The sequence below is a fragment of the Panicum virgatum genome, chromosome 2N (assembly GCF_016808335.1).
Source record: "Panicum virgatum strain AP13 chromosome 2N, P.virgatum_v5, whole genome shotgun sequence".
NCBI classification, from domain to species: Eukaryota; Viridiplantae; Streptophyta; class Magnoliopsida; order Poales; family Poaceae; genus Panicum; species Panicum virgatum.
Genome location: NC_053146.1, coordinates 40659918 through 40683304, shown reverse-complemented (window position 1 = coordinate 40683304; position 23387 = coordinate 40659918). Strand labels below are relative to the sequence as shown.

The window sequence follows — 23387 nt, the reverse complement described above, 5'->3', positions numbered from 1 at the left end:
CACGTGAAAATTTCTTGTTGTAGAGTGTGGACCTTTTTTGTATTTTTTGGCGCATTGCTCAATTAATCAGCCTATATTTATGACTTTTTTTTAGTCATGATGGATGGTTCAGTGCTCTACTCATGCAGAGACTAGAATAAAACTGTTTATTTATATGCTCTAAAAAAAGTCTCATGTGCCTTTTGTATCGTGTACATCTCATTTGAATTTGTAGTGAATTTAAGCAATCATTATATGTGCATGCAAAATAGGCCAATATAATATCCTGTTATACATATCCAGCTGCACAGGTACCGTTGGTGGATTGATAATTGAAATGACGTACCGTTGCGCAATTTAAGTTTTTTTTCCTATACTAGAGCACGTACCACAGCACGCGCATGCATGGTACAAATTGAATTTCCTGAACTCGCGCGGACAAGAGAAAAGAACAAATGCGCTGGTTTGCTGTCAGTGATGTGTGCTGGCATGTCATCATGCTGAAAAATAGTAAACAAGGCAAAAGTTTTAGGAATTTGTTGGAACTTATTTTGCAAGTAAATCAAACCATTTTTTATTTCGGCGAACTACGACCAAATGAGACAAGTATTGTACTGAATTAGCATTGTCATCCAAAATCCGTTCTTGTACAAACATCTTGATGAACAAAAAAAAAACTCGACCTGGGGGGAGACCTTCCCCACGACATTGTATTAAGAAGAAGACCTTCTTACACAGGTCGAGAAAATCCCGAACCCCTGCACCCACCCGTACACGGGGTCCGTCGCCTTGTGAGTTAGGCCGGACCATACACGTGCTTTGGACATGGGGCAAGCGAGGGGATTTTTTTAACCTCAACCTGAAATTCGCTTCCACATGGAGTCGAACCCAGGACCTGAAGAGTGCCGCTAGATTCCCCTAACCAAGTCAACTAGAGGCCCTTTGGCGCATCTTGATGAACACGTATGAGTGGATGCAAACTATGACCTGAAATTACGATTGCAACAAAGAAACAGATATTTTCTTCAAAAAAAGCTTTGTTTTGTTGTAATTGGGCCACAATGTTGGTTAGCAAATGTGAAAATTAAACATTTAGTGTCAAAGTATTTGAAGGAAAGTTAGTTACAAGAGTGGGATAACCAGTACCTTTCATTTACACAAAGCTATATATTGTGATTCAGTGTGGTCGTTTGGGTGTTTTCATCTGTGGCATTTTGAAACTTCATGAAAAGAAATCATTGCCTTATATTGGAAGACACAAACATTGTAACATACTGAAAGATTTTTTTTTTTGTTTTACGAATAGACACAAAATTCATGACATGCGATAGATACGTTCTTGAAGAGAGTAGTAGTAGGTGCAGTGGGCAACGTCTGCACTACTACTCATGGTCGTGCGTGGTCCATGGATGCGGACATGTATGCATACACAATAGGCGGAGCGCGTCACCACTATGGCAGTTAGCGAGTCATTGAGTGCCACCGCTCATCAGCTTAATTATTGGGGCCGGCAGACTATCAATTTGAAACTTGTACATTTATCTCTATCATTAATATAAAATAATATATTATCCTTCTAGTAATGGGAGGTGCATAGCAGATTATCAATTGAATTTCATCTCCAATACTAAAATATTTGTGGTGATGGTCAAACAACACCTCACTCTTTCTTTCTTAAATGTAGAGGTTTCCTCCTCCAATATCTCCAATGCGGTAGGACATTCGACTAATAATGTAGCACACCTCGCGGATTAAATTAATGGAGCAGTGGCACAGACAAAACGGTGGCTAGTTTGGCGCGATTAAATTGATGGAGAGGACAGAAGAAAAGGAAGGAATCATTGGCAGCCAGCAGGATTTCGGCAGAGCAAGCGGTGGAGAAACTCTTTCGCAAAGAACCTCCGTCGCACCACATGGACGTGTTGCATGACATATTTCCGATGTTGAAGAACAAGAGCAAGAGCTCTCCCTCCATGGGATGGAGCGTTGACTGAGGGCTACGCTTAGAGTCAGTCGTTTAGATTGTGCGGGATGTGAGTAGTTCATGTTGGAGTTTCTCTTTTGGGTTGTGTTCAGCTGACTTGCCGGCTTGTGTCCATCTGAAGTTCGTTCCATTTGGGTTCTAACCGAATACTGTACCAATTTCTTCTTCGTCTTAATATAATGATACTGTTTGGGATCGCTACTTCCTTAGGTGCCATACCCAAAGGATATGGGCAGATCAGTAATCGTAAACTACCTCCTATCATAACCTTCGATCCGTTGTTGCCATTTGTTGTCTCGCAGATCGGAGGTTTTTCCAGTACTCCGCTTCCGCGCAGGACCAACGGTGTTAAACCTTTGGAGGTGAGCGAAGGCCCCTCGCGACTGACGACCAAAAGCCAAGGATCTTTCAGGAACCTTCGAAGGTACGACGGAGGCGTGAAGATCACGACTCAAGCGAGCTTGCGTGCCGTGAACGGCACTTCAGCTAAGGAGCGAGTACAAGGACCAAACAAGACCTTCAAAAATGCTGCTATAAGAGAAATGAGCATGGGCGAAGGCGTAATTGTATCTGAGGTCATCGGGAAAAGACTAGTTAGGACCCTCGATAGTGCTGATGTAAGGTGAAAAAGTATGGGCAAGAGTGTAAATGTATCTCAGGGCCTGGGAGTATAAATACCCTCAGTTTTCTTCACTGTAACAATTTTTTGATCATCGGAGAATTCACATTGTGTAATTGCTGGAAGGTCATTGAGTATTAGTTCCTCCTTGTCTGTCTGGGAATCCCTACAACCTTCGGGTACAAGGTCCCAACATATACGCTGCGCGCGTATTGTAGAAAAAAAATTGGCAGCTAGCAGCGCCAAGCAGCACAAGTGTAAAGCATCGTCCTCGCAAAAAAAAGGAGTGTAAAGCATCGGAGATAGTACAGCGGAGAGCACGGGCGAGCGCCCGGCGGGAGCAAAGCGAACCGGTGGCACACACCGCACCGCTCACGTCGAGGTCCAGCAGCTAGCCCCTATCCCCCATGTGGCCTCTTCCTGCCGGCTGCATCTCATTTACGCGCATCGTCGCCGTGATCGGCTCAGTGCATAGCCCGCCCGGGCGGGCTAGCTCTGCTCCTGCCGCCTGCGTGGTGCGCGCTGCACGCGGCCGCATTTACAAGCCCCACCCGCCGCCTGGATGGCTCGGTCGTGCGCGCGCAGGCAGCATATGACTTGGTAGCATAGCAGCAGCATCCGTTTCATGAGACCGGCCAGCCCGGCCGCCGTGAACAGTCGCCGTCGTACCGTACCGCCGTACGTGGACCGTGGTGCTAACTGGTGTGTCTACCCTCGTGACCGGCGGAGGACTTCCCACCGAAGATCGAGCCCGGGGCCGGCCGAGACTGCTGTTAACGCTCACACAATCTCCATTCGGATGGTCTAAATCCGGCTGCTGGCTGCTACAGTGGCTGCTGTAAGCAGACAGGCGGGCTACTGCTAGCTCCAGTCAAAAACAACTGATTGTAGGATAGCCGAACACTGTCAATGATAGACCAATCGTCCGCCACCAGCTCAACCGTCACTGCAATTGCCGGCGACGAGGTTCTTCAACTTTATCGGAGCTCGATCACGAGGGCGCAATGCAATGCAGTGCAAACAAGGCCTAGAAGTTTCATGCATGTCTTTTCCTATTGACGATTCGCCATTGAATTCCGTGGCAGGGTGGGGGTCGCGGGGTTAGGTCGCGAGTGCCAATGCCAGATCCCCAACTGGCACTGCCACGGGCAACCAGCAGCGTAATACGTAGAATTCAAGCCGCGCTGGCCCTGGGTCGGTCCTTGCTGAGTCGAGGAGGGAGGGGAGGGCTAGGGCCAGCGGGTTTTAAAACTCCAAATCTAATGTGGGGGGCGCCGCCGGCCGCTCCACTACGGCAAATCGCTAGTTTGCCGTGTGTCTAGGTCTTTGTCGTGTATTTCTTTGCCGTGTGCCACGACGAAAACACACGGCAAAAAAAAAGCACAAGGCAAAATCCATGTTTTATCGTGTGCATTTCTTTTTGCATTTGCCGTGTGTTATTTTTGGCACACGGCAAAGTCATAATTTTTTTCCACTTCTCACCTCGAAACTTTTTCTACCCTCTACATACAACATTTAGTACTCCATGTTAAAATTTCGTATAATTTTAAATTATTTTACTATATTTAACTAATTTATTGTATTTCAAGCAATTTTTTAATCAAGTCAAATTTGAACCGCAAGTGACTCAAATAATAGAATAAAAGTAGCGAAAAAATTATATTCATGTTATTTAGTCCAATTTGAGGCCTTACACATGAAATAAAAAGAATTTTTTAACATCTTGTCTAGAAAAAGCCCCCACGAATGTGTGTCCAAATAATTTTAAAATTCTAAAAATAGCAAATGAAGTCTAAAAATCATGAGATTTGTCTTGATGTGATGGTATCACACGTGGATGCTGTGATAAAAAGTTGAGAAGATTGCGCACACTTTATCATGATGATGTTTACAAAATTGAAACATCTCATAAGAAGTATATGTGTGATTATATATGAGAGAGTTAGTGAATGTATTATTTGAATACAAACTTTTTCATATGATATCATATGTAAAAAAGGTTTATACCAAAGTCGTACAGCTCGATGAAATCTAAAACTTTGTAGTTGTCAATTTTTATATTTGAGAATGTTTAATATTTTAAAATATTATTATAAGTTGTCTAATTTGAAATCATAAATTTTAAAATATTCAAATGACCTCGGAGGTAAATAAGTTATATATGAAAGTTATAAAACTCAACAAAATATAAATCTTTGTAATTGAAAACTTTTTTATTTGAGATTGTTTAGTACTTCAAAAGTACATTATAAGTAATCTGGTTTCAAATTTGAAAATTTTAAAAATTTCAAATGGCTTCGGATGTAATTAAGTTCTAAACCAAAGTTGTAGAGCTCGTTGAGATCTGAAACTTTGTAGTTGAACACTTTTTTATTTGAGTTCATTTGCCTATCCAAAAATACAGTATAATATCATAAAAAAACACAACTCGCCACGTCAGCAATCCAGTTCTTTGAAACGAAGGCTTCCTATTGGCTAAAACACCTTCCCACGGATCCATCCCCACCAGCGGCCTTCTTCTTCCCTCTCTCGCGCGCCTCTCTCCTTCTTCCCTGCAGCGGCGGCCGGTGCGCTCCCGGCATGCGCGCGAGGGCGGCCTCGGGCGGCGGCGGCCCCGGCGGCCTCGAGCGGCGGCGGCCGGCGGGGGCGCGGCACCGGGCGACGGCGCGGCCACGGGCGGCGGCGGCCCCGGCGGCCTCGAGCGGCGGCGGCCGGCGGGGGCGCGGCCCCGGGCGACGGCGCGGCCACGGGCGGCGGCGGCGTGGTCCCGGGCAGCGGCCCGGCCACGGGCAGCGGCCCGGCCACGGGCAGCGGCGGCCGGCGGGGCCAATGGGGGTGCGGCCCGGCCACGGCCGGCGGCCGGCAGGATCCTACGGGCGCCGCCCCCTCCCCTTCTCTCCTGGCTGTCCGGTGTGGTGGTGGTGACGGCGGCGTGGTGGTGGTGGTGACGGCGGCCGGTGGCGTGGTGGTGGTGGCCAGCATGGTGGCGGCAGTGGCTGTCACTGGTTTTTTCTTTTCTTTTCTAAAAAATACTTTGCCGTGTGCTACGTCTACAGGCACACGGCAAAGGCGGCCACCACGCCACTTCCCAAGTTTTCTGTTTTTTTTTGCCGTGGGTCAGCTTTGGCACACGGCAAAGGCTTTGCCGTGTGTCCGATAAATGGCACACGGCAAACGACGCCTTTGTCGACGTCTGAATGCCGTGTGCTCTTTGTCATGTGCATATAGGGTTTTACCGTGTGTTTTGGCACACGGCAAAGGAGCAGTCTCCCCTAGTGCTCGGCACGGAAGTGGCTGCCAGCTCTGGTGGTGCCTGCGCCAGGCGATGCATTGGCAGATCGTCACCGGAATGCAGAGATGGCTGCCCGTTTTCTGCAGGGGCTTTGCATTGCATTGAGGCAATGCTCCGATCCAACAATGGGTCAGGAGGCAGTAACTTGCAACCGCAATGGGTTGGATGCAAACTCCTGCCAGGGCTGGTATTTAGCATTTGTTTAGTTGCATTCAAAATTCCAAAACTTTATAAGATTTCTCGTCACATCGAATCTTTGAACGCATACATGAAGTATTAAATATAGCTAGATAAAATAACTATTTACATAGTTTGTCTATAATTTGCGAGACGAATCTTTTGAGCCTAGTTAACCCATGTTTAGATAATAATTATCAAATACAAACGAAAGTGCTACAGTATCAAAATTTCAAAAGTTTTTGCAACTAAACAAGTGCTTAGTACTGATCGAGTAGTGACCGAGGGCGTGTTTAGTTCGTGAAATTTTTTGGGTTTTGCTACAGTAGCATTTTGTTTTTATTTAATAATTAGTGTCCAATCATATACTAATTATGCTCAAAAAATTCATCTCATTATTTCCAGCTAAATTGTGCAATTAGTTATTTTTTAAAACTATATTTAATGTTTTATACATGTATCTAAAAATTTGATGTGATGAGAAATCTTGGAAAATTTTTAGAACTAAACAGGGTCCGAATCCACCGGCTTGAAGTTGCCAAAACCCCTCCGAGATCTCGCGCGATCCGGGCACGATTACAGTTCTCACGGTCACGGGGGAGCACAGGGCTGCACAGCAGACGGGGGAGCAGAACCGGACGGGACGGCTAGCTACCAGCGAACCGTCGTCAAGCAGCAGCAGGTCAAATCCTGCTGTCAGGGAGGCTTTGCCTACCTGTGCGACCTGAAAGACCGGCACCAGCGCTGCTGCTTCTACTGCTTGCTTCTAACCTCTTTTTCCTTTTTTGCCCCCGTACGTTTCACCTAATTTTGCCGGCAGTAATTCTGCCGGGTCGCGCTTCACATGCCCTTGTGCCTCCCAACCCCAAGCAGCCTGTTTCAAAAAAAAAAAAAAACAAGCAGCCAAGCTCAGCTCCCTTTGGTGAAAAGACAAAAAATGACCCCGTAAAACACGAGCCTAACTGTCCAAGGAGCCACGTAGCACCTGCAGTTACATGATGACAAGTCTGCTTTGCATGAGCCTGGCCTGAATCAGCGGACAGTAGCAGGTAGGTCGGTGATGGATAGATGACACACGCACAAACCGTCCTTTCATTTTAAGTACCAATTTGAAACCCCTGTCGTCAAGCTTTTCCAAATCCAAAATAGTACACTCGATCGCGATCGCAAGGGAGATATGACGAGAACCGGTCCCTCGCAACAACTACCAGTATTTCGCACCATGACATTTTTTCAATTACACAATATAACTCAGACACTCACAACCCTCGCACAGTCACCATCTATGAACACACGTATATAAACTCTACTCTTATGAGTATTTTTGAAGACTGAGCCAGCAAATTCTTAAAATTGACGAAATCACTACAGACGCCTCGCCGTCGACGAGTCGAATGCGTAGTTCATTCGCATGTCTTTCGAAGAGTCTACTATTTTGTTAACAAACATTTTTATGATTTGTTACACTCGCTACAGTATTTTATTGAGTTTATTAAGAATAATATCATGACCGCAGAGATCGTGGAAAATAAAAAAATCCCGGTCTCCTATATCCTCTTTACAGGATGAATGAATGGTGCTTGGCTGTTCAGTCGAGAGTAACAAAGATAGTCATCACACTATGATGGGGAAAAAGCATCAAACGGGAAAGAACACACCGAGCACCTTTCTGGTCCTTGCACGGGTCTTGGTGGGCCTTCCGTACTTAAAAGAGCAGGACAGATGCCGTGTCCCTTTCGCCCCAAAATCTGCAGACACGTAGACAGCTAATTAAACCCCACAGTTGCAAAGGAACCAAAAAGATGGTTGCATCCTACACTTTTAGTGCCGTTTAGTTTCTTCCCAGAAGTACTAAAAGACACTTTGACCACTAATTGCGGATATTAGATAAAGACAGTTTACAAAACCAACTCCAGAACTCTTGCTCTAGGAACCCTGACGAATCAAATAAGACCTTTGATCACGTGATTAGAGGATGATTAATGTAGCATCACTGTAGCCAATCATCGATTAATTACTATTATTAGATTCGTCGCGAAAAGTTACACTCATCCATAAAATTTTTTTACAAATAGACTTTATTTAGTACTCTATTTATGCAAGATTTCTTTCTCGGTTTGGGTGTCATGGAAATCTAGAAGGGAAACCAAACCGGGCCTTCGGTTGTGAGATAGCTGTAACACTAGGTTCCACGCTCATCTATCTGGACATTACTCATAGTAAGTTTCACGGATGACTCAGGAAAGCAGAAAAGTGTAGCTGGCGTTGCTAAAAATAATACTAAGTACTTCAATTTTTTTACTCTTTATACAACTCAAAGGTTCCATGGTTGTAGGGGAATGAAAAGAGAGCAGCCTAGTTCGGTTAAGGTAGCTGTAATACTTTCGGTTTCACTCGTTTCTTGCGCATCAATTGTTAGCCGCAACATAGATGCCGGCAGTTGATGATGGTGCTTTTGGTACTGTTCACTTTTTTGCTTTGTTGCACCCGAGTCTAATATAGAGTTAGTACGTATTTCTAACTTTAAGTTATGTTTTCATGTACTGCTGAAAAAAATCAGAGCCATTGAATGGACAGGAGAAGCCCAACACCGGCATTGTGCCTGTCTTTGATGGGCCTGAGTTTGAGTGACCGACAAATATGATGATGCTCACTCCCTAACCAAATGAAAGCATATAACAATGAATGTCACTTATTGTATTTGCTATGGCCATCAATACATTGGTTGTATTTAAAGATTCTAGTGACATGAATCCATATATGTACATTCCGGTTTCAACAAATTAAAGTATAACACAAGTTTGGTATGAATCAATCATAGGATATCCTCACTTAACTTTCTGTTCTCGTTTTCATGTTTTGCAAAAAGAAAGGGGAAGGATTCTAATTTGTTTATTTGAATCATATTGACCATACCTTTGTAAGGTGCGCCCTATGTCTAGTCTTTCTTTTTTCCTTTTTCTAGATGACGTATGTCTAGTCATAGCTTCTAGAGAGAGTTGCATGAACGAACTCAAACACAAATAGCAGAGAACGAGCCACATGTGCTTTTGATTTGAGCCATCATCTATGGATGCAAACTTCCATGGGATTTGCCAGCACACATTTCCTCCTGCAAATGATGCTCTCGATGGCAGGACACATTTTGGCTGTGTTTAGTTCATGAAATTTTTTGAATTCGGGTACTGTAGCACTTTCGTTATTATTTGGTAATTAATGTCCAATTATGGACTAATTAGGCTTAAAAGATTCATCTTGTCATTTCCAGTTGAACTGTGTAGTTAGTTATTTTTTTCAACTGTATTTAATACTCTATGTATGTGTCCGAAGATTCGATGTGACGGAAAATCTTGAAAATTTTTGGAACCCTTTCTACAAACTGGCGCTGAAAACAGCACCACGCATTACCTGCTGCTGGCATTCATGGTCTCGTGGATGGCGGCAGTACCTACACTGTATATCCATTTAAAAAATGGAGCAAACAGGTGAGGGGAAATAAAGAAACAATATTAACTCGTTGGCTCAACCAATTGGCAAAAACACAGGTACCAGAACCAATAAAGAAAAGGCAGGAGAGAGAAGATAAAGGGAGAGCTGTGCTGCCTGTCATTCTTGCAATTTAAGTCCTGTTTGGGAGGATTTCACGAGCGGCTCCAGGCGAAGCCCTCCCAAACGGCCGTTTGGTAACCGGCTTCACGTGTGAATCCGGTTTTGAAGCCATCAGCGGCTTACACAGGCAAGGTGAAGCCATAAAATCGTGGCTTCACACGGCTTACACATCAATCTAACAAGTGAAGCTATTTTGCTAAACATTTTCTAAAACGGCTCCAGCTCTACCAGAGAAACCGCTCCATCTGAAGAGCCAGAGTCGGAGCTATTTTTGGAGAAGCCGAAACCCTGCCAAACAAGCCCTTAGGAGGGGCGCCATCGCCGCAGCTTTGTGATGGTTGGTTGGTTGATGAAGCCCATAAATCCCAGTTGTACCAAGGTAGTGCTCCCTCGGCATTGAATGGCCCTTACTGCAGCCGGTGAGCTCTCTTCAATGCACCCTCAGCCAGCACTCTGATGTTGCCTTCCTTCAAGCACTCGAAAGTCTCCAACGCACCACGCCGGGCTGGCTACATAAACCAGCTCGAACGCGGCAAGCGAGGTTGAGAGGTGGGGAGCAGAGGGTTGAGGGAGGGCGGCAGGTCGAGCAGCTGGCCTGTTGCTGGTGAAGAGCTCTTCCTTGGCTTTCTTGGTGGAGGCTTCTCAAGGTTCAGTCCAATGGCGTTGAGCAGGGGAGCGGTGCTCTTCTTCAAGCTCCTGGCGTGCCTCCTCTGGCTCTTCGAGCTGTCCCATGGTGAGCGCCTCTTTCACATTCTGATACTGCAATGCTGAAAGTGAAAGATTGTCTTTCTTAGAAGCGCTGAAGATATGTTTCCCACCTTTCTGTTTTCTTGTTTCCTTCAGAGTTATTCAGAAAACTCTCTTCTCTTTCCGCCATCTTCTGTCATTGTAGTCGGTGGCTTTTGTTTAAGGCTATCATCTCACCTGTTGGCGTCTGCCACTATCGTTTCAGAATGCTGAAGTGGCAGACCATCTGTTAGGCTATCAATCACGTATTTATATATATTGAATAAATTAATGTTTAGGAAGAAATAGCAACAGACAAGAATATAAAAAGATACGCACCTGGTATGTCATCCACGGTGGCACAATGTCAGAGCCTTATGCCATGAGCTCATGTAAGCTCGTCAATCAGATCAAAAACATGTTCCGCCAAAAAGTGATAGGCTCAGTTTCAGTTAACGGTAACAACGTAACCGTCTGTCCTTGTAGGCAAGAAGCAGTTCCCCTTGAAGAACCTCCCTCCTCTCCGGAAGGCCAGCAGCTACCCCACGGGGTGCCCGGCGACGTACGACTACATTGTCATCGGTGGAGGCACCGCCGGCTGCCCACTGGCGGCGACGCTGTCCCTCAAGTACAAGGTGCTGCTGCTGGAGAGAGGAGGCTCCCCATATGGCAACCGCAACGTCTCCTACATGGAGAACTTCCACATCGGGCTGCTGAATATGGCGCCGGACTCGGCGGCGCAGGCCTTCATCTCCACCGATGGCGTCATCAATGCCCGGGCGAGGGTGTTGGGCGGTGGCACCTGTATCAATGCTGGCTTCTACAGCCGGGCCAGCTCAAGGTATGCAATGCATTGGATGCATGATATACTGCAGCATTATGATCTATACTGAGTGTGATAGCTCCCCCTGTGCATGACAAACAAGAAGATTTTTACCTGAAAAACGATTTCAGTTTTTTTACTGCCACTGCATAAGTGGGCAGGCCACTGCACGTACAAGAGAGCAAGTGCACAGGTTGAAATCAAAGTTTAGCTTAGGGTGTGTTTAGTTGGTGAAAAAGTTTGGGTACTGTATCACGTTTCGTTGTTACTTGATAATTAATGTCCAATTATGGATTAATTAACGTCGTTAGATTATCTCGTGGGAATCAGTCAGACTGTGTAATTAGTTATTTTTTTAACTATATTTAATGTTTCATACATGTGTTTAAAAATTTGATGTGATGGGTACTGTAAAAACAAATTTGGAAACTAAACGGGCCTTATTAGCTTATGGGCCTGTTCGGCTGATCGGTTCTCGACTTGTCTCGGTTTATTTCCTCTCACATAATAATATTCATTCTACCAGCCGAATACTATTCATCAGCCAGCCAGCAGTTTTTCACCTAAAAATTTTCACCTCCCCTTTGAACACATGTATGAAGCACTAAATGTAATTAAATAACAAAACTAATTACACAGTTTGGATGTACACGACGAGACGAATCTTTTGAGCCTAATTTGTGCATGATTAGTCATAAGTGCTACAGTAATCCACATGTGCTAATGATGCGGTCAAATGCCTTAAAAGATTCGTCTCGCGGTTTCCAAGTGAGTTCTGAAATTAGTTTTTTAATTAGTGTTCGAAAAAACCCTCCCGACATCACGTCAAACATTGACGTGACACCCAAAAAATTTCTTGTTTGGAAACTAAACGGGCTCACAGCAGCACACTGACCAGTCACTTTCACGACTGTAGAGTCAGTTCTAGGGTAAATAGAGAGCAGTGATAGCGACAGGATGAAATAAATGGTAAGGTCTGCCTGACTGCTAGCACACTGCTACTATCTGCTACTATTACTCTGCATCTTAGCAAGTGTACAGAAACATTCAGCAAGAAGCCAAGAACAAGTAAACGCCTATCTACAGATCACTGTCCTCAATAGCATTCAGTTATCCATAATGAAATGTTTCAGGCAAATAGGACCCTCAGGATATAGCCTATAGGCACTTACACCAACTCACTCACAGAGAAAAGAAACTATCAAGTAAGGCTCTGTTTAGTTGCCTCCCGTAAAGTTTTTAAAAGAGCATCTTTCTATATTTGAAGTACTAAATATAGACTAATCACAAAATTAATTACAGAACTCGTCTGTAAATCGTGAGACGAATTTAATGATTCTAATTAATCCGCCATTACTGTAGAATTATGACCTAATTAAGTTCATTAGATTTGTGAGACGAATTTAATGATCCTAATTAATGATCCGTCTAATTATGGCCTAATTAAATTCATTAGATTCGTCTCGCGATTTATAAGCAAACTGTGGAATGCGCCTTTTATTTCGTCTAGATTTAAGTCTCCATGCAGGTGCCGGAAAAAAATTTTGGAACTTTGAATTTGGGAACTAAACACGGCATAAGCCAAATGCATGCCAAAGCAGCTAGCAACCATAGCAAAACCGGCACGAAAGACTTACAATATACTATCTCCTACACTTGCAGCAAAGGGGACACTCAAACGCTGCACTTGAATGTATCATATATTTCTCTGTCCCCCTGGACATGATGATTCTCGTTGGACATGTTCTAGTTTTAGGGCACCATCACAGGAACAGTTCTAAAATCAGCTATAGTTCTGATTCTTGAGAAATAGCATACAAAAGAGTGTTTCATGATAACCTGATTACTTAAAGAGAAACATTCAGATACTAGATTAGTGTGTTTTGAAGTGCTTCAGCTTTGTTAGTGTCAAGATGCGACTAGCGCTGCGGGTAACACATGCTGTGGTTCTCTCCCAACAAACCTTTTAAATACCATCTCGTGTTTCTTGTTAGAGTCATACGGCTATGTACCACTACAGTCTACAACAGCAACCTAGATTTAAAAGAGGCAACAAAACAATATCACATGGGGTCATAATTGCTTTGATGCTATGGACTATGGTAACTATGTTGACTGGACAGCCTGAGAAATAACCTAGCCCCTGTACAGCTCAGGCCAACTACAACTAGAATCAAGATCAACCTACCAAGACATCACTTATTTTTAATAGTTTTCATGAACCTAAATTAGGAAAATTCATTGATCAAAAGGTGCAATATTTCTTTTGCACAATATTCCTGTTGGTAATTCAGTTTCTGTGACTTACATACCTGTATTACTGTACCAACAGCTTCATCCAGCAGGTCGGCTGGGATGAAGAACTGGTGAACAAGTCCTTCCCTTGGGTTGAGGAGAAGATTGTCCAGTGGCCTAAGATTGCGCCTTGGCAGGCTGCATTACGGGATGGGCTGCTACAAGCAGGTGTAGCCCCTTTCAATGGGTATACCTACGATCATGTTTCTGGGACAAAAGTGGGGGGCACCATTTTTGACGAGACTGGGTACCGCCACACGGCTGCTGACTTACTTGCAGCTGGAGATCCTAACAACCTGAGGGTGCTGCTCCATGCTAGTGTGCACAGGATAGTGTTCGACTCACGACAAGGTAATCATTAAGGACATATGCATCCAACCTTCCTAAGCTGTGTCTGTTACAAATCAGTAGAGTTATTGAAATACAAATAATAGAAAGACTAGAAACTGCAGTCAATACGTACCATTCTCAGAAACATCATTTCTGATGCAGGATGCCTGAAGCCAAGGGCCATTGGAGTCCAATTCACTGATGAAAATGGCGGGCACCACCAAGCATTTCTGAACAACAAAAAAGATAGCGAAATAATTGTATCTGCTGGTGCAATCGGGACCCCCCAGTTGCTTCTGCTCAGCGGAATTGGACCGAAGAACCACCTCAAAAGCCATAACATTCCTGTGGTTCTCCATAATAAATATGTGGGTAAAGGGATGGCTGACAACCCCATGAACTCCATCTTCATACCCACAAGAAGCCCTCCACGGCAGTCCCTCATTGAAACTGTTGGAATAACTGAAGAAGGTGTGTTTATTGAGGCTAGCAGCGGTTTTGGCCAGTCATCAGAGAGTGTCCACTGCCACCATGGAATCATGTCCGCCGAGGTCTGGCATCAATCACTTGCGTACCAGTTTCAAGTTGCGCAATTTTTCCACAAGCTTCATATTACACTATGATAGGTTTCAGACCACAATTAGGGAACCTGCTTCTTTGAGCTTTAGCATGCATAAAAACTAGTAAATACCCGAAGTGCATGTAGCAATTCGTATTTTGCTACATGAAGAACATAACTTAGAAGTAAGATCTACCCATTAACTGCCAATGGATATGCATCTGTATGTTATCGCACATTCTAATAAATAGTTGTAGTAAGCAGTGTTTAAGGCATGCCTTATGTTTAGACTTTGTTTTCTATATGCTAGGATTTCAGCTTGGAGCAAAACAAAGAAAAGAAAATCTCAATTTCATACATGGGCTGAACTCTTGCTGTCTTGCAATGCAATTATAGCTGACACCATACCTGTCATGATTATGTGAAATTTGTTATCACTTTGGTCTCATAAATCTAATGCACTACCACACTGCATGCCTGCAAATGCAGATTGGGCAGCTGTCTACAATTCCTCCAAAGCAAAGAACCCTGGAAGCAGCCCAGAAATACACTCAGAACAAACTTAACCTACCCAAAGAGGTATTCCATGGCGGTTTTATACTCGAGAAGATCGATGGTCCTCTGTCCACAGGTCATCTGGTCCTCACAGACACTGATGTCCGGAACAACCCAGCAGTTACCTTCAACTACTTCAGTCATCCACAGGATCTCAATCGTTGCGTCTATGGTATCAAGACCATTGAAAGGATACTCAAGACAAACCGTTTCTCTGAACTTTCTGCTGATGGCACCGGATTTTCAATGGAAAGGGTGCTCAATATGAGTGTGCAGGCTAATGTGAACCTGATACCCAAGCATACAAATGACACAGAATCCCTGGAGCAATTTTGCAAGGACACAGTGATCACCATCTGGCATTACCATGGTGGATGCCATGTAGGGAAGGTGGTTGACCAGCATTACCGGGTGCTTGGAGTCTCAGGTCTCCGTGTAGTTGATGGCTCAATATTTTCTAGATCACCAGGAACAAACCCTCAAGCTACTGTCATGATGATGGGCAGGTATGGCACCTCACACAGATGAAACTTGTTTTGCTACAAAATGAGTTGCAACTAAATTCCAATTTTAGAGTCTGAATCTATTTTTGTCATGTTTCTTGCTCAGATACATGGGAGTAAAGATCCTAAGGGAAAGGCTGGGACGTGCAGCTGGAGTGTAGTCGATTCCAGGACATTAGCTTTTTATTATGTGTGGCCTAGGACAGAGATTACTAATTTTTTGTGGGATCCAGAATGAATCACCGAAGAAAAACAAGCTACGAGTTTCATCTGTACCCAGTAGTCATTTGTCTAATATGATATTGTAGACTGAATGGTTGATTGACCCCTTCTTTTTTCTTGTTTTAATGGATTTAGGGAAACAAGCTCCCATGAATTACTCCCTCATATGCTCCCTAATCTTACAGGGAGGTTTGAGCTTGTTTAACAATACCACATCATATGCTCCTTGATCCATGGCATAGTGCAGTATATCACGAATGAAAAAAAAAGACCCAAGAAATCAATAATCTGACTTTATTCAACTGGATAATAATGGTTTGACATTGCCACATAAGTTTCCTCTTTTGAGAGAGGGGGGGGGGGGTGTTTAAAAGTTAAACTCTCAAAGCACCAGGCTCAACAGTACATCATTTGGTAATCATTTTACTCAACTGGGACTAAAGAAACTCCACAATCATTAATTAGCAGCACCTAACAGATAAAACAATGGGTGTGTTCCAAATAAAATAACAATTCTAGAGCCTTACAGGTATCCTGAGACCGTCATAGCTAAGCTGGATGTCAAGACCCTCTGTTTCCATCAGCCCGGAAAGATCATTATTTACTTTCTCATGGTCTATTAAGTGCATCATTCCTGCAGATACCATATGATTCAACTTAATGAATGGCAAACACAGGTCACTATAATCAATAAAATATGGGACATCGGACATGTAAATGAAATCTGGTCAAATTAAGCATTATAGACTTCCATGCCCATGGACAAGTATCATTCAAGTTTCTAATGCTTCAATGCTGGAGAAAAGAGGAGGAAATAATCCGTTTCTAATATTAGTAATTCTAAGTGGTGACAGAACATATATTTAGTCTTTTGTTTCATAAGTATTGAAAGAAATAATATCAAATAAGGGTAAACAAAAAATATTAACCTCAACTCGAGTTAGAACTATGCATGCAGGACTTCTTCGCATTTTTGTTCTCGCATATATAAGGTCATAAAACAGTAGTTTGATGGTTCATTTGTACTACCTTGACCATTTTTTGTTTTCTTTTGAAATGGGACCCAACCACCTAATCAGAAGGCATGCACATTTTGAACGAGCCGTTGGCTCAGTGGTTGGGTTCAGCTAGCGGAGCGCCCACCACAAATGTTTAAGCACCCCTCAGTGAGGGTTTTGCACCGGGGATTTGTTCCCCAGTTTCTTCTTGTGTAGCCTCACACATGGATGCGCCATAATGATCAGGGTGACTTGCCCATCACGCGCGAAGCTTGTTGGTGACACGCGTGCGTGTGGTGGTGTGAGTTCAGGTACTATAGCTTCTACTTGAAGGGTTGAGGCATAAAAAAAGGATGTTGACACGAAATCCGATCAACACACTGAATGTTTAATTCGATTGGGGATACCCTCAATCGGCCGTGGCCCTTCATATATACCGAAATCGTACCCCATTAGGAGTCGGTTTCTAAATCATCCCAAACTACAAAACCTAAACCTACTCAGATTGTAACAGGCCAGACCGGTCTGACCGATCGCCCTCGGTCTTTGCCAATTTTGGCTGCTAACAAAGGCATGTACATTTTTATGCTGTTAACTGTGTAAAACAATCATGCAAACATTTCTGTAGCAAATTAAGCAGTCTGTTCAACAGTGGGTTTTATTTTCTGTGCATCCACAGGGAAACCACAATGCAATAGTATTGAGAACTGAACAACTAGTTTGTTGCAATTCTCTATAAATTTATAACAGAAACATGCACATGAGTGGTCAATGAGTTCCTACCAGTAAACAGTGTTTTCTTTGGTTTGATTTTCCTAACTTCGTCGATGGCCTGCACAATTGAAGTTTATATAAAAAAGGATTAGTGCAACAGGAAGAAGCTAAGAGCTGTTATACTAGAGCTTTAGAACTAACCCTGGGTAGTCCAAAGTGTGTTGATGAAGAACGATCAGGTCTTAGAGCATCCTGTACAAAGTTATCCAGCAAACATAGATCCCATCAGTAATTAATACTTAAGAAGTCTGCACATGAAGTCAATAAGAAAAGCTTTACAGCTTTGCAGAAAACCCAATAACTTTATGATTTAATAATTAGAGATAAAAATTAAAATATATGATACCATTATGAGAAGTTCACAGTTTTCCAGAAGCTTGTAGGTTTCTTCAGGTATATCACTGACATCACTGCATCCATCATAGTAATTCAGACAAGTGACCTTACACCAACATAGTTCATTGTTGTAAATTAGCCTTGCATTGAACTCAGTTTACCTTATGTAGCATATGTCAGCAAAACGAAAACCAAGAGAACGGTAACCCTGACCATGCCAAACAGGTAAAGGAATCACCTGAGATGGAAAAACCATAGATTCAGAAAATAAGATGAAGCACCTCTATCTTTATATCTCTAACCATCAAAATACTGTTAGCAGCCACTGATATACAAGCAAAAACAAATCAATGGGCACTTACAGAAAATTGAAAGAATAAATGATAACTTCATGACAGATTTGCTAAAATTCAGATGCTGGCAAGTTTGCCAGTTTGCTTCGGTGGGCAGTCATTATAACCCAAATCACAGAAACTGTGGAGCTTCAAAATGCCAAATTACAAGAGGGAAATGCCATACAACCCATTTGTACAGCTCCTCTACAACCAAGTGGTTATGAGCCCTTGGTTGTAAAGGAGCTGTAAGGACTAAGGACATGTGTTACTAAAATAATCTCAATCAATTAAGTGAAGCTATCTATGATAGTGACCAAAATAAGGTGATACAAACAAATTTATAATTTTGGCCCCATACATCATTCCATTAGTTACGGTTTCCTATTACGAACCTCAAGATTGTGAACCATGAATGGTTCCTCATTTATAATGTTGAATTGCAATGCTGAAACTGCCGCTCCAGGTATAACTACACTTGTGTCAATCAAATAATAGTGGGTCATCTTCATCACCTGTCACAGAAAATTTGGCGGGGGGGGGGGGGGGGATGATCAGGATGAAATCATAATGAAGAAATTAATTGCTTTTTAAAACTACCACTTAACATGCTAAGATAGTTCTCTGTCTAATCGTAACCATATTCTTCTGTCTAAGTGTCATTACAAGTAATCCCAACCTCATAATCACGCTCCGCCACATAAATTGGGATTGATGGCTGCACATTGTTCGTCCAATCACGAAGACAATCAAGCCCTGCACCAGAGTAGAAATTATCTTCCTTTTTCCCCCTTTTTTTGAAAAGAACAAGCTAAAAAGTAGAAAGGATTATGTCCCAGCTAATACAATCACCCTTGCCTTGAGTTAAGCAGTTACAACACGATAAAGGGTTAGCAAAGGTGGCAAACCTCCAATGGCGTCAGCATGAGAGTGGGTAATGATGACAGCGTCGACCGTCCGCAACCTGCAAAGTAGCAGTGAAGCCAGTAAACACTTGGCATGACCAACAAGCACAAAGAACACTGAACAGTTTATCAGATCAGTTCAGATCAGAGACAGTACCCAAACGCAGGGAACCACTGGAGCGCAGAGTGGTAGAAGAACCTGAAAGAGATAAACAAAGCATAAGCTAGTTATTTGGGTCAGCGAAGAAATGAAGCAAGTTGTAAGGCTCATTGATAGCACATACTTGCCGGCATCGACGAGGATGTTAGCAGTACCAGAAGCTGTGGCGTGGCGCAGGAGGATAGAGGTGTTGCGCCTTCTGTTCGGGTTCCCCGGCTCGGCTGCCTTGGTGCAAACCTGCACGCAGGACAGGACAAGGAAAGCTACATTGAGCAACAACAATGTGCCGCAGACAATGCAATGTTGCTGGGATTGGCACAGAGATGGCGAAGGAGCGTAATGTGGCATACGGGGCAAGTCTTGGTGGGGTGTGTGAGGCAGCTGACACGTGGGATGCCCTCGCTGGTGCCCGTGCCGATGAAGATTAGCTCGGACTGCAACGGTTGGTCCCCCTCCACCGAGGAGCCAGGGGCCGCGCCACCGGGAGACGAGCGGGCGACGCCGCAGAATGAGCGCGCTGGAAGAGGAGCAAACAAGCAATCAGCGGGGCGAGGCGTTACGTCGAGCAGCTCATACGCGGCCGAGAGGGCGGCAAGTTCCGTGCAGCTCGGCGCACGCGACGCACAGAGGCGGAGGCGCGGGAGGTGGGGAAGCTGCGTCGAGGACGAGAATGAGGAGGGAGCGAAGCGCGTCGCGGCAGCGGCGAGGCCGGGGAACGCGCGCGACGCCGGCGGCGCCATGAGCGGGACCTGCCCGCGCAGGATCGCCGCGGCGATCGCGCCCGTAGCTGCGCGCGTCATCGTCGTCGTCGTCGGCGGCGGCGGCGGCCGGGGGGCGGGTCTCTCTCTTGCCGGCGGCCGCTTGTCGCAGGGCGAGGAAGGGACGCTGGCAGGTGGGGCCCCCGATCCCCGTGCGCGTCTGGTGGCAGAGAAAGCTCCGAAGCTTTCCGTACTTAGCCCGGAAAAGGTGTACGGTCACTGACATGTGGGGCCAACGAATTGCGGTCCCCGTATGTCGGTGAAAGGTGTTGACGTCTCATTGATAACAGTTTTCTTTTAGGGCTCTGGAGTTTGGGCTTTGGACTCGGTTGGGCCGGGCCGATGAATATACCTTCGCCTCCTCCTCCTTTCCCCCAAGCGTGCGCTGTTCCGAACTTGCATCTCGGCACCTCCCGGAGACGATCGACCTCGCCGCGCCGGCGACCGTCGCCGGCGACGCCATCTAGCCACAGGCACGACCGCTCCCCTCTCCCTCCCACCGGCCTCTCTCTCTCTCACTCACTGTCTGAATCTATTAACCCTTTTCTTTATGTCGGTTGGTATCGGCGTGAGGAGCAACTGAGGCATGGTGTTCGCCTGATCCTCGGTTGGTTTCAGTCCTAGGAATCGTTGGTTCTTAGCAGCGCCCATGCTTCGATTCACAATTCATAGAAGCTTTCGGGTTAGTGAATTAGCGAATCGCATTCACGGTACATTCTTGCTGTCCCTAATAGAGCGATAGATCGGTTTATGCCACTGAAAGGGGAAATGGCAGTTCGTAGGGTTCCCAAATTCTTTTGCTGGAGAATGTGTGCACCCTAGCCGGTTCTTAAATATCCTCCCCACAACCAGACCTCTGGTGGGCTTCTGTTCCCCGGGCATTATCTTGAGGCCACGACAAGATATCCATGCGTATATGTTGCATCCTTGCTTGAATAGTATGCTGCTAGTTTTGTGAACATCGCTACCAGATGGGTTGCCTTCTTCAGCACTCCCAGTATAGTATTAGTAAGATCATTAACATTTTCGAGGTGGACTACATACGTGATGCAAGCTAGCCCCTCGCCATTTTTTTTCCAATTAAATGAGCTGGAACAGGAGTTTAATATTATGTTGTGCTGTTTGCTCATCCCTTCTCTAAGTGAAAGCCACAGGTCTTTTTAGCAAATAAATCTTCCAAGTTTTTCCTTGTTTTTTTCTGATGTGCTGAAAGATCTTGCATTTTCAGGTACAGTGGAGTGCTGAGGTGGAAGCACTCTGCTGTGAATGGGGAATGCTATGAATAAAGACAAAGTTCATGGCAAGGAGACTCACGGAACAAGCAGCGATATAAACGAGAATACATCTGTGGACGAGGTGAAGGGTCCTAATCTGCTTGAGAGAGCAAAGGAAGAGATTGAAGCTCTCGCCAGGGCTGTTCATACCAAGATGGAGCACCAATCCAGTCCCCATGAAAAGGAGGATGGTAATTTATCTAAACTGATGATACTTCACCTTTACTACTATGATTTCTTTGAACTCGACCCACGGCTTTTTCACGAAAGAAAGAAGACATTTCTCACACAGGCCGAGAAAACCTTTGAACCCCCGCCCCATCCGTACACAATGCCCGCATCCCGTGAGAATGGGCGATCCACGCTCATGGGGGACCAGCGACCAGGGGCGAGTCCAGTTGTGCTTTGGACATGGGGTGGGCGAGGTTTTTTTTTTGTGCAAACCCCAGGGTTCGAGCCCTGGTTGGTTGGCAGGACCGACCCCTGCTCAACCATTGGGCTATCGCCCAGCTTGCTAATATAGAGAAAGGGAAGATGGAAAATTTTTAGGATAAGGAAGAAAGAACAATAGTTACACTAAGAAACAATTAACACCGTACTGCTTTTTGCAGTAGGATTATAGTATACTTTTAACTCCGCGAATTGTTCATCTATACCAATTTGAACTAAGTACAATTTGGCTACTTGCTGGTTACCATGAGGATGGGTGATCAAATCCTTCCTACCCAAGTGCATTGTAGGTAGTTCACAGGAAAACCTTTTGGCCCATCTACTGCAGATCTACAGCTTGAGCCTTCCTACTCAGTGTAGTGATTAATATAATTGCACAAGGTTTACCCTGTCATTTGTTCACACTATTCAGACTTTAACGTGATTCATGACAAAAGCCAGTGATTTAGACCAAAGACCACTTTGGCCCTGCTTTATATTGGAAGCAAAAGATGGTTCGTGATTGGGTTGCCAGCTATTACATAGTTTATGGTGCACAGTTTAACAAAAGACCCAGAGCTTACACAAAGAAGTATGATAAGCTAAGGGGAATTCTCTCCAAACTAACTCCCTCTAGATGAATAAGTGATTTAACAGTAAACTATTTAAAAATGTGAAAGTTAGGCTTCCTGCTCTAGTGCTCTACTAAATTATTTGCAAATGTGACAACTTGGCTTCCTGTTCCCTTCTAGAGCATGTGCATTCCCTTTGTTTATATTGATGAAAAGCATGTATTATGCATTTGTCCTAATGCTTTCACCTTTTGGGAAAGAGTAGGTTTGTCCAATTTTTCCTGTGAGATATTAAAAAAAAAATGGAGAACATTAGCATGCAACTTTTTCCTAGTTGTAGAAATAACTTATTGAGCGTACTGAGTTCATAATAATCGTCATAATTAAATTTACTGCTGATTGATATTGGAATGTTGTGGATAGTCTTTCAAGCATAAAAGTTCTCTGCTGAGGTGCTGCTTTTCTAGATACTAATGCAAAACAGGGACAGAGTTCAATGGTTGTTTAGAACAGTATTGATTATCTTAAATTCTTAGCTCCAAGTTTTTAATTCTGTTTACATATTACTAGCAGCACGTAGATTTAGAGCTTATGTTAATATGATGCGGACCTCTGAAATCTGAATACATGCAGAATCACATAAGAAAGACAAGGAGGGGAGCCTGCAGGAAATAAAAACCCACACAAATGAAACTCATGGAACAAGTACTGACATAAGCGAGAACACACCAGTAGACAAAGTCAAAGGCCCGAATGTGTTTGAGCGTGCCAAGGAAGAGATCGAAGCTATTGCCGAAGCTATCCATCCGAAGAAGGGACCAGACAGTAAGTGAGTGATCCTGGGGGAATCATCACCTTCACTGGCTGCAAAAACAATAACATGAGCTATAACCAGATGAATGCATTTACGCTTTGGAGCTGTAAGAGCTTTGTTTGTTTGCTACACTATTTTTCGTTGGGCCATTGAGGTTTTTCTGCTTAACAGAGAGGCATGTAAAAGTACCGAATGTGGAATTGTGATGCGGAAATTATGTAAAAATACTGAATGTGGAATTGTGATGCAGAAATTATTGTGCTCGACAATATGTTGGTTCACCAATTCACCATGCTCGTAAGCTGTAAAAAGTGTGAATATGAAACTGCACACAACACAAATCCGTTTCTCTTTTCTAGATT

At 44.2% G+C, this 23387-nt stretch overlaps 3 protein-coding genes and 1 long non-coding RNA gene across 6 annotated transcripts; 2 read left to right on the top strand and 2 right to left on the bottom strand.

Moving 5' to 3' along the window:
• Nucleotides 1–9626: 9626 nt before the first annotated feature.
• Nucleotides 9627–10878, bottom strand: LOC120660477. Its single transcript, XR_005669620.1, has 2 exons — nt 10726–10878; nt 9627–10616 (listed from the first exon to the last, which is right to left on the bottom strand). It is a non-coding gene; the product is annotated as an uncharacterized LOC120660477 (long non-coding RNA).
• Nucleotides 10009–15838, top strand: LOC120660471 (protein HOTHEAD-like). Its single transcript, XM_039939014.1, has 6 exons — nt 10009–10393; nt 10873–11227; nt 13542–13855; nt 13997–14385; nt 14883–15454; nt 15558–15838. The coding sequence occupies exons 1-6, from the start codon at nt 10318–10320 to the stop codon at nt 15610–15612; spliced, it is 1761 nt and encodes a 586-aa protein (XP_039794948.1). The 5' UTR covers nt 10009–10317; the 3' UTR covers nt 15613–15838.
• A 112-nt stretch (nt 15839–15950) lies between these two features.
• Nucleotides 15951–20106, bottom strand: LOC120660474 (putative hydrolase C777.06c). 2 transcript variants are annotated; one of them, XM_039939018.1, is made up of 12 exons: nt 19804–20106; nt 19529–19695; nt 19303–19415; nt 19176–19217; nt 19022–19077; nt 18793–18869; nt 18509–18628; nt 17943–18019; nt 17792–17855; nt 17587–17637; nt 17455–17503; nt 15951–16307 (listed from the first exon to the last, which is right to left on the bottom strand). In XM_039939018.1, the coding sequence occupies exons 1-12, from the start codon at nt 19976–19978 to the stop codon at nt 16189–16191; spliced, it is 1110 nt and encodes a 369-aa protein (XP_039794952.1). In that variant the 5' UTR covers nt 19979–20106; the 3' UTR covers nt 15951–16188. The 2 variants fall into 2 exon arrangements, with proteins under 2 accessions (XP_039794952.1, XP_039794951.1); XM_039939017.1 differs by having other exon boundaries at nt 19529–20021.
• A 152-nt stretch (nt 20107–20258) lies between these two features.
• On the top strand, nt 20259–23310 carry LOC120660476. Of its 2 annotated transcripts, none has more exons than XM_039939021.1 (3): nt 20259–20409; nt 21165–21401; nt 22845–23310. In XM_039939021.1, exons 2-3 carry the CDS (start codon nt 21203–21205, stop codon nt 23042–23044), a joined length of 399 nt encoding a protein of 132 aa, XP_039794955.1. In that variant the 5' UTR covers nt 20259–20409; nt 21165–21202; the 3' UTR covers nt 23045–23310. The 2 variants fall into 2 exon arrangements, with proteins under 2 accessions (XP_039794955.1, XP_039794956.1); XM_039939022.1 differs by lacking the exon at nt 20259–20409 and adding an exon at nt 20471–20618.
• Nucleotides 23311–23387: the final 77 nt, after the last annotated feature.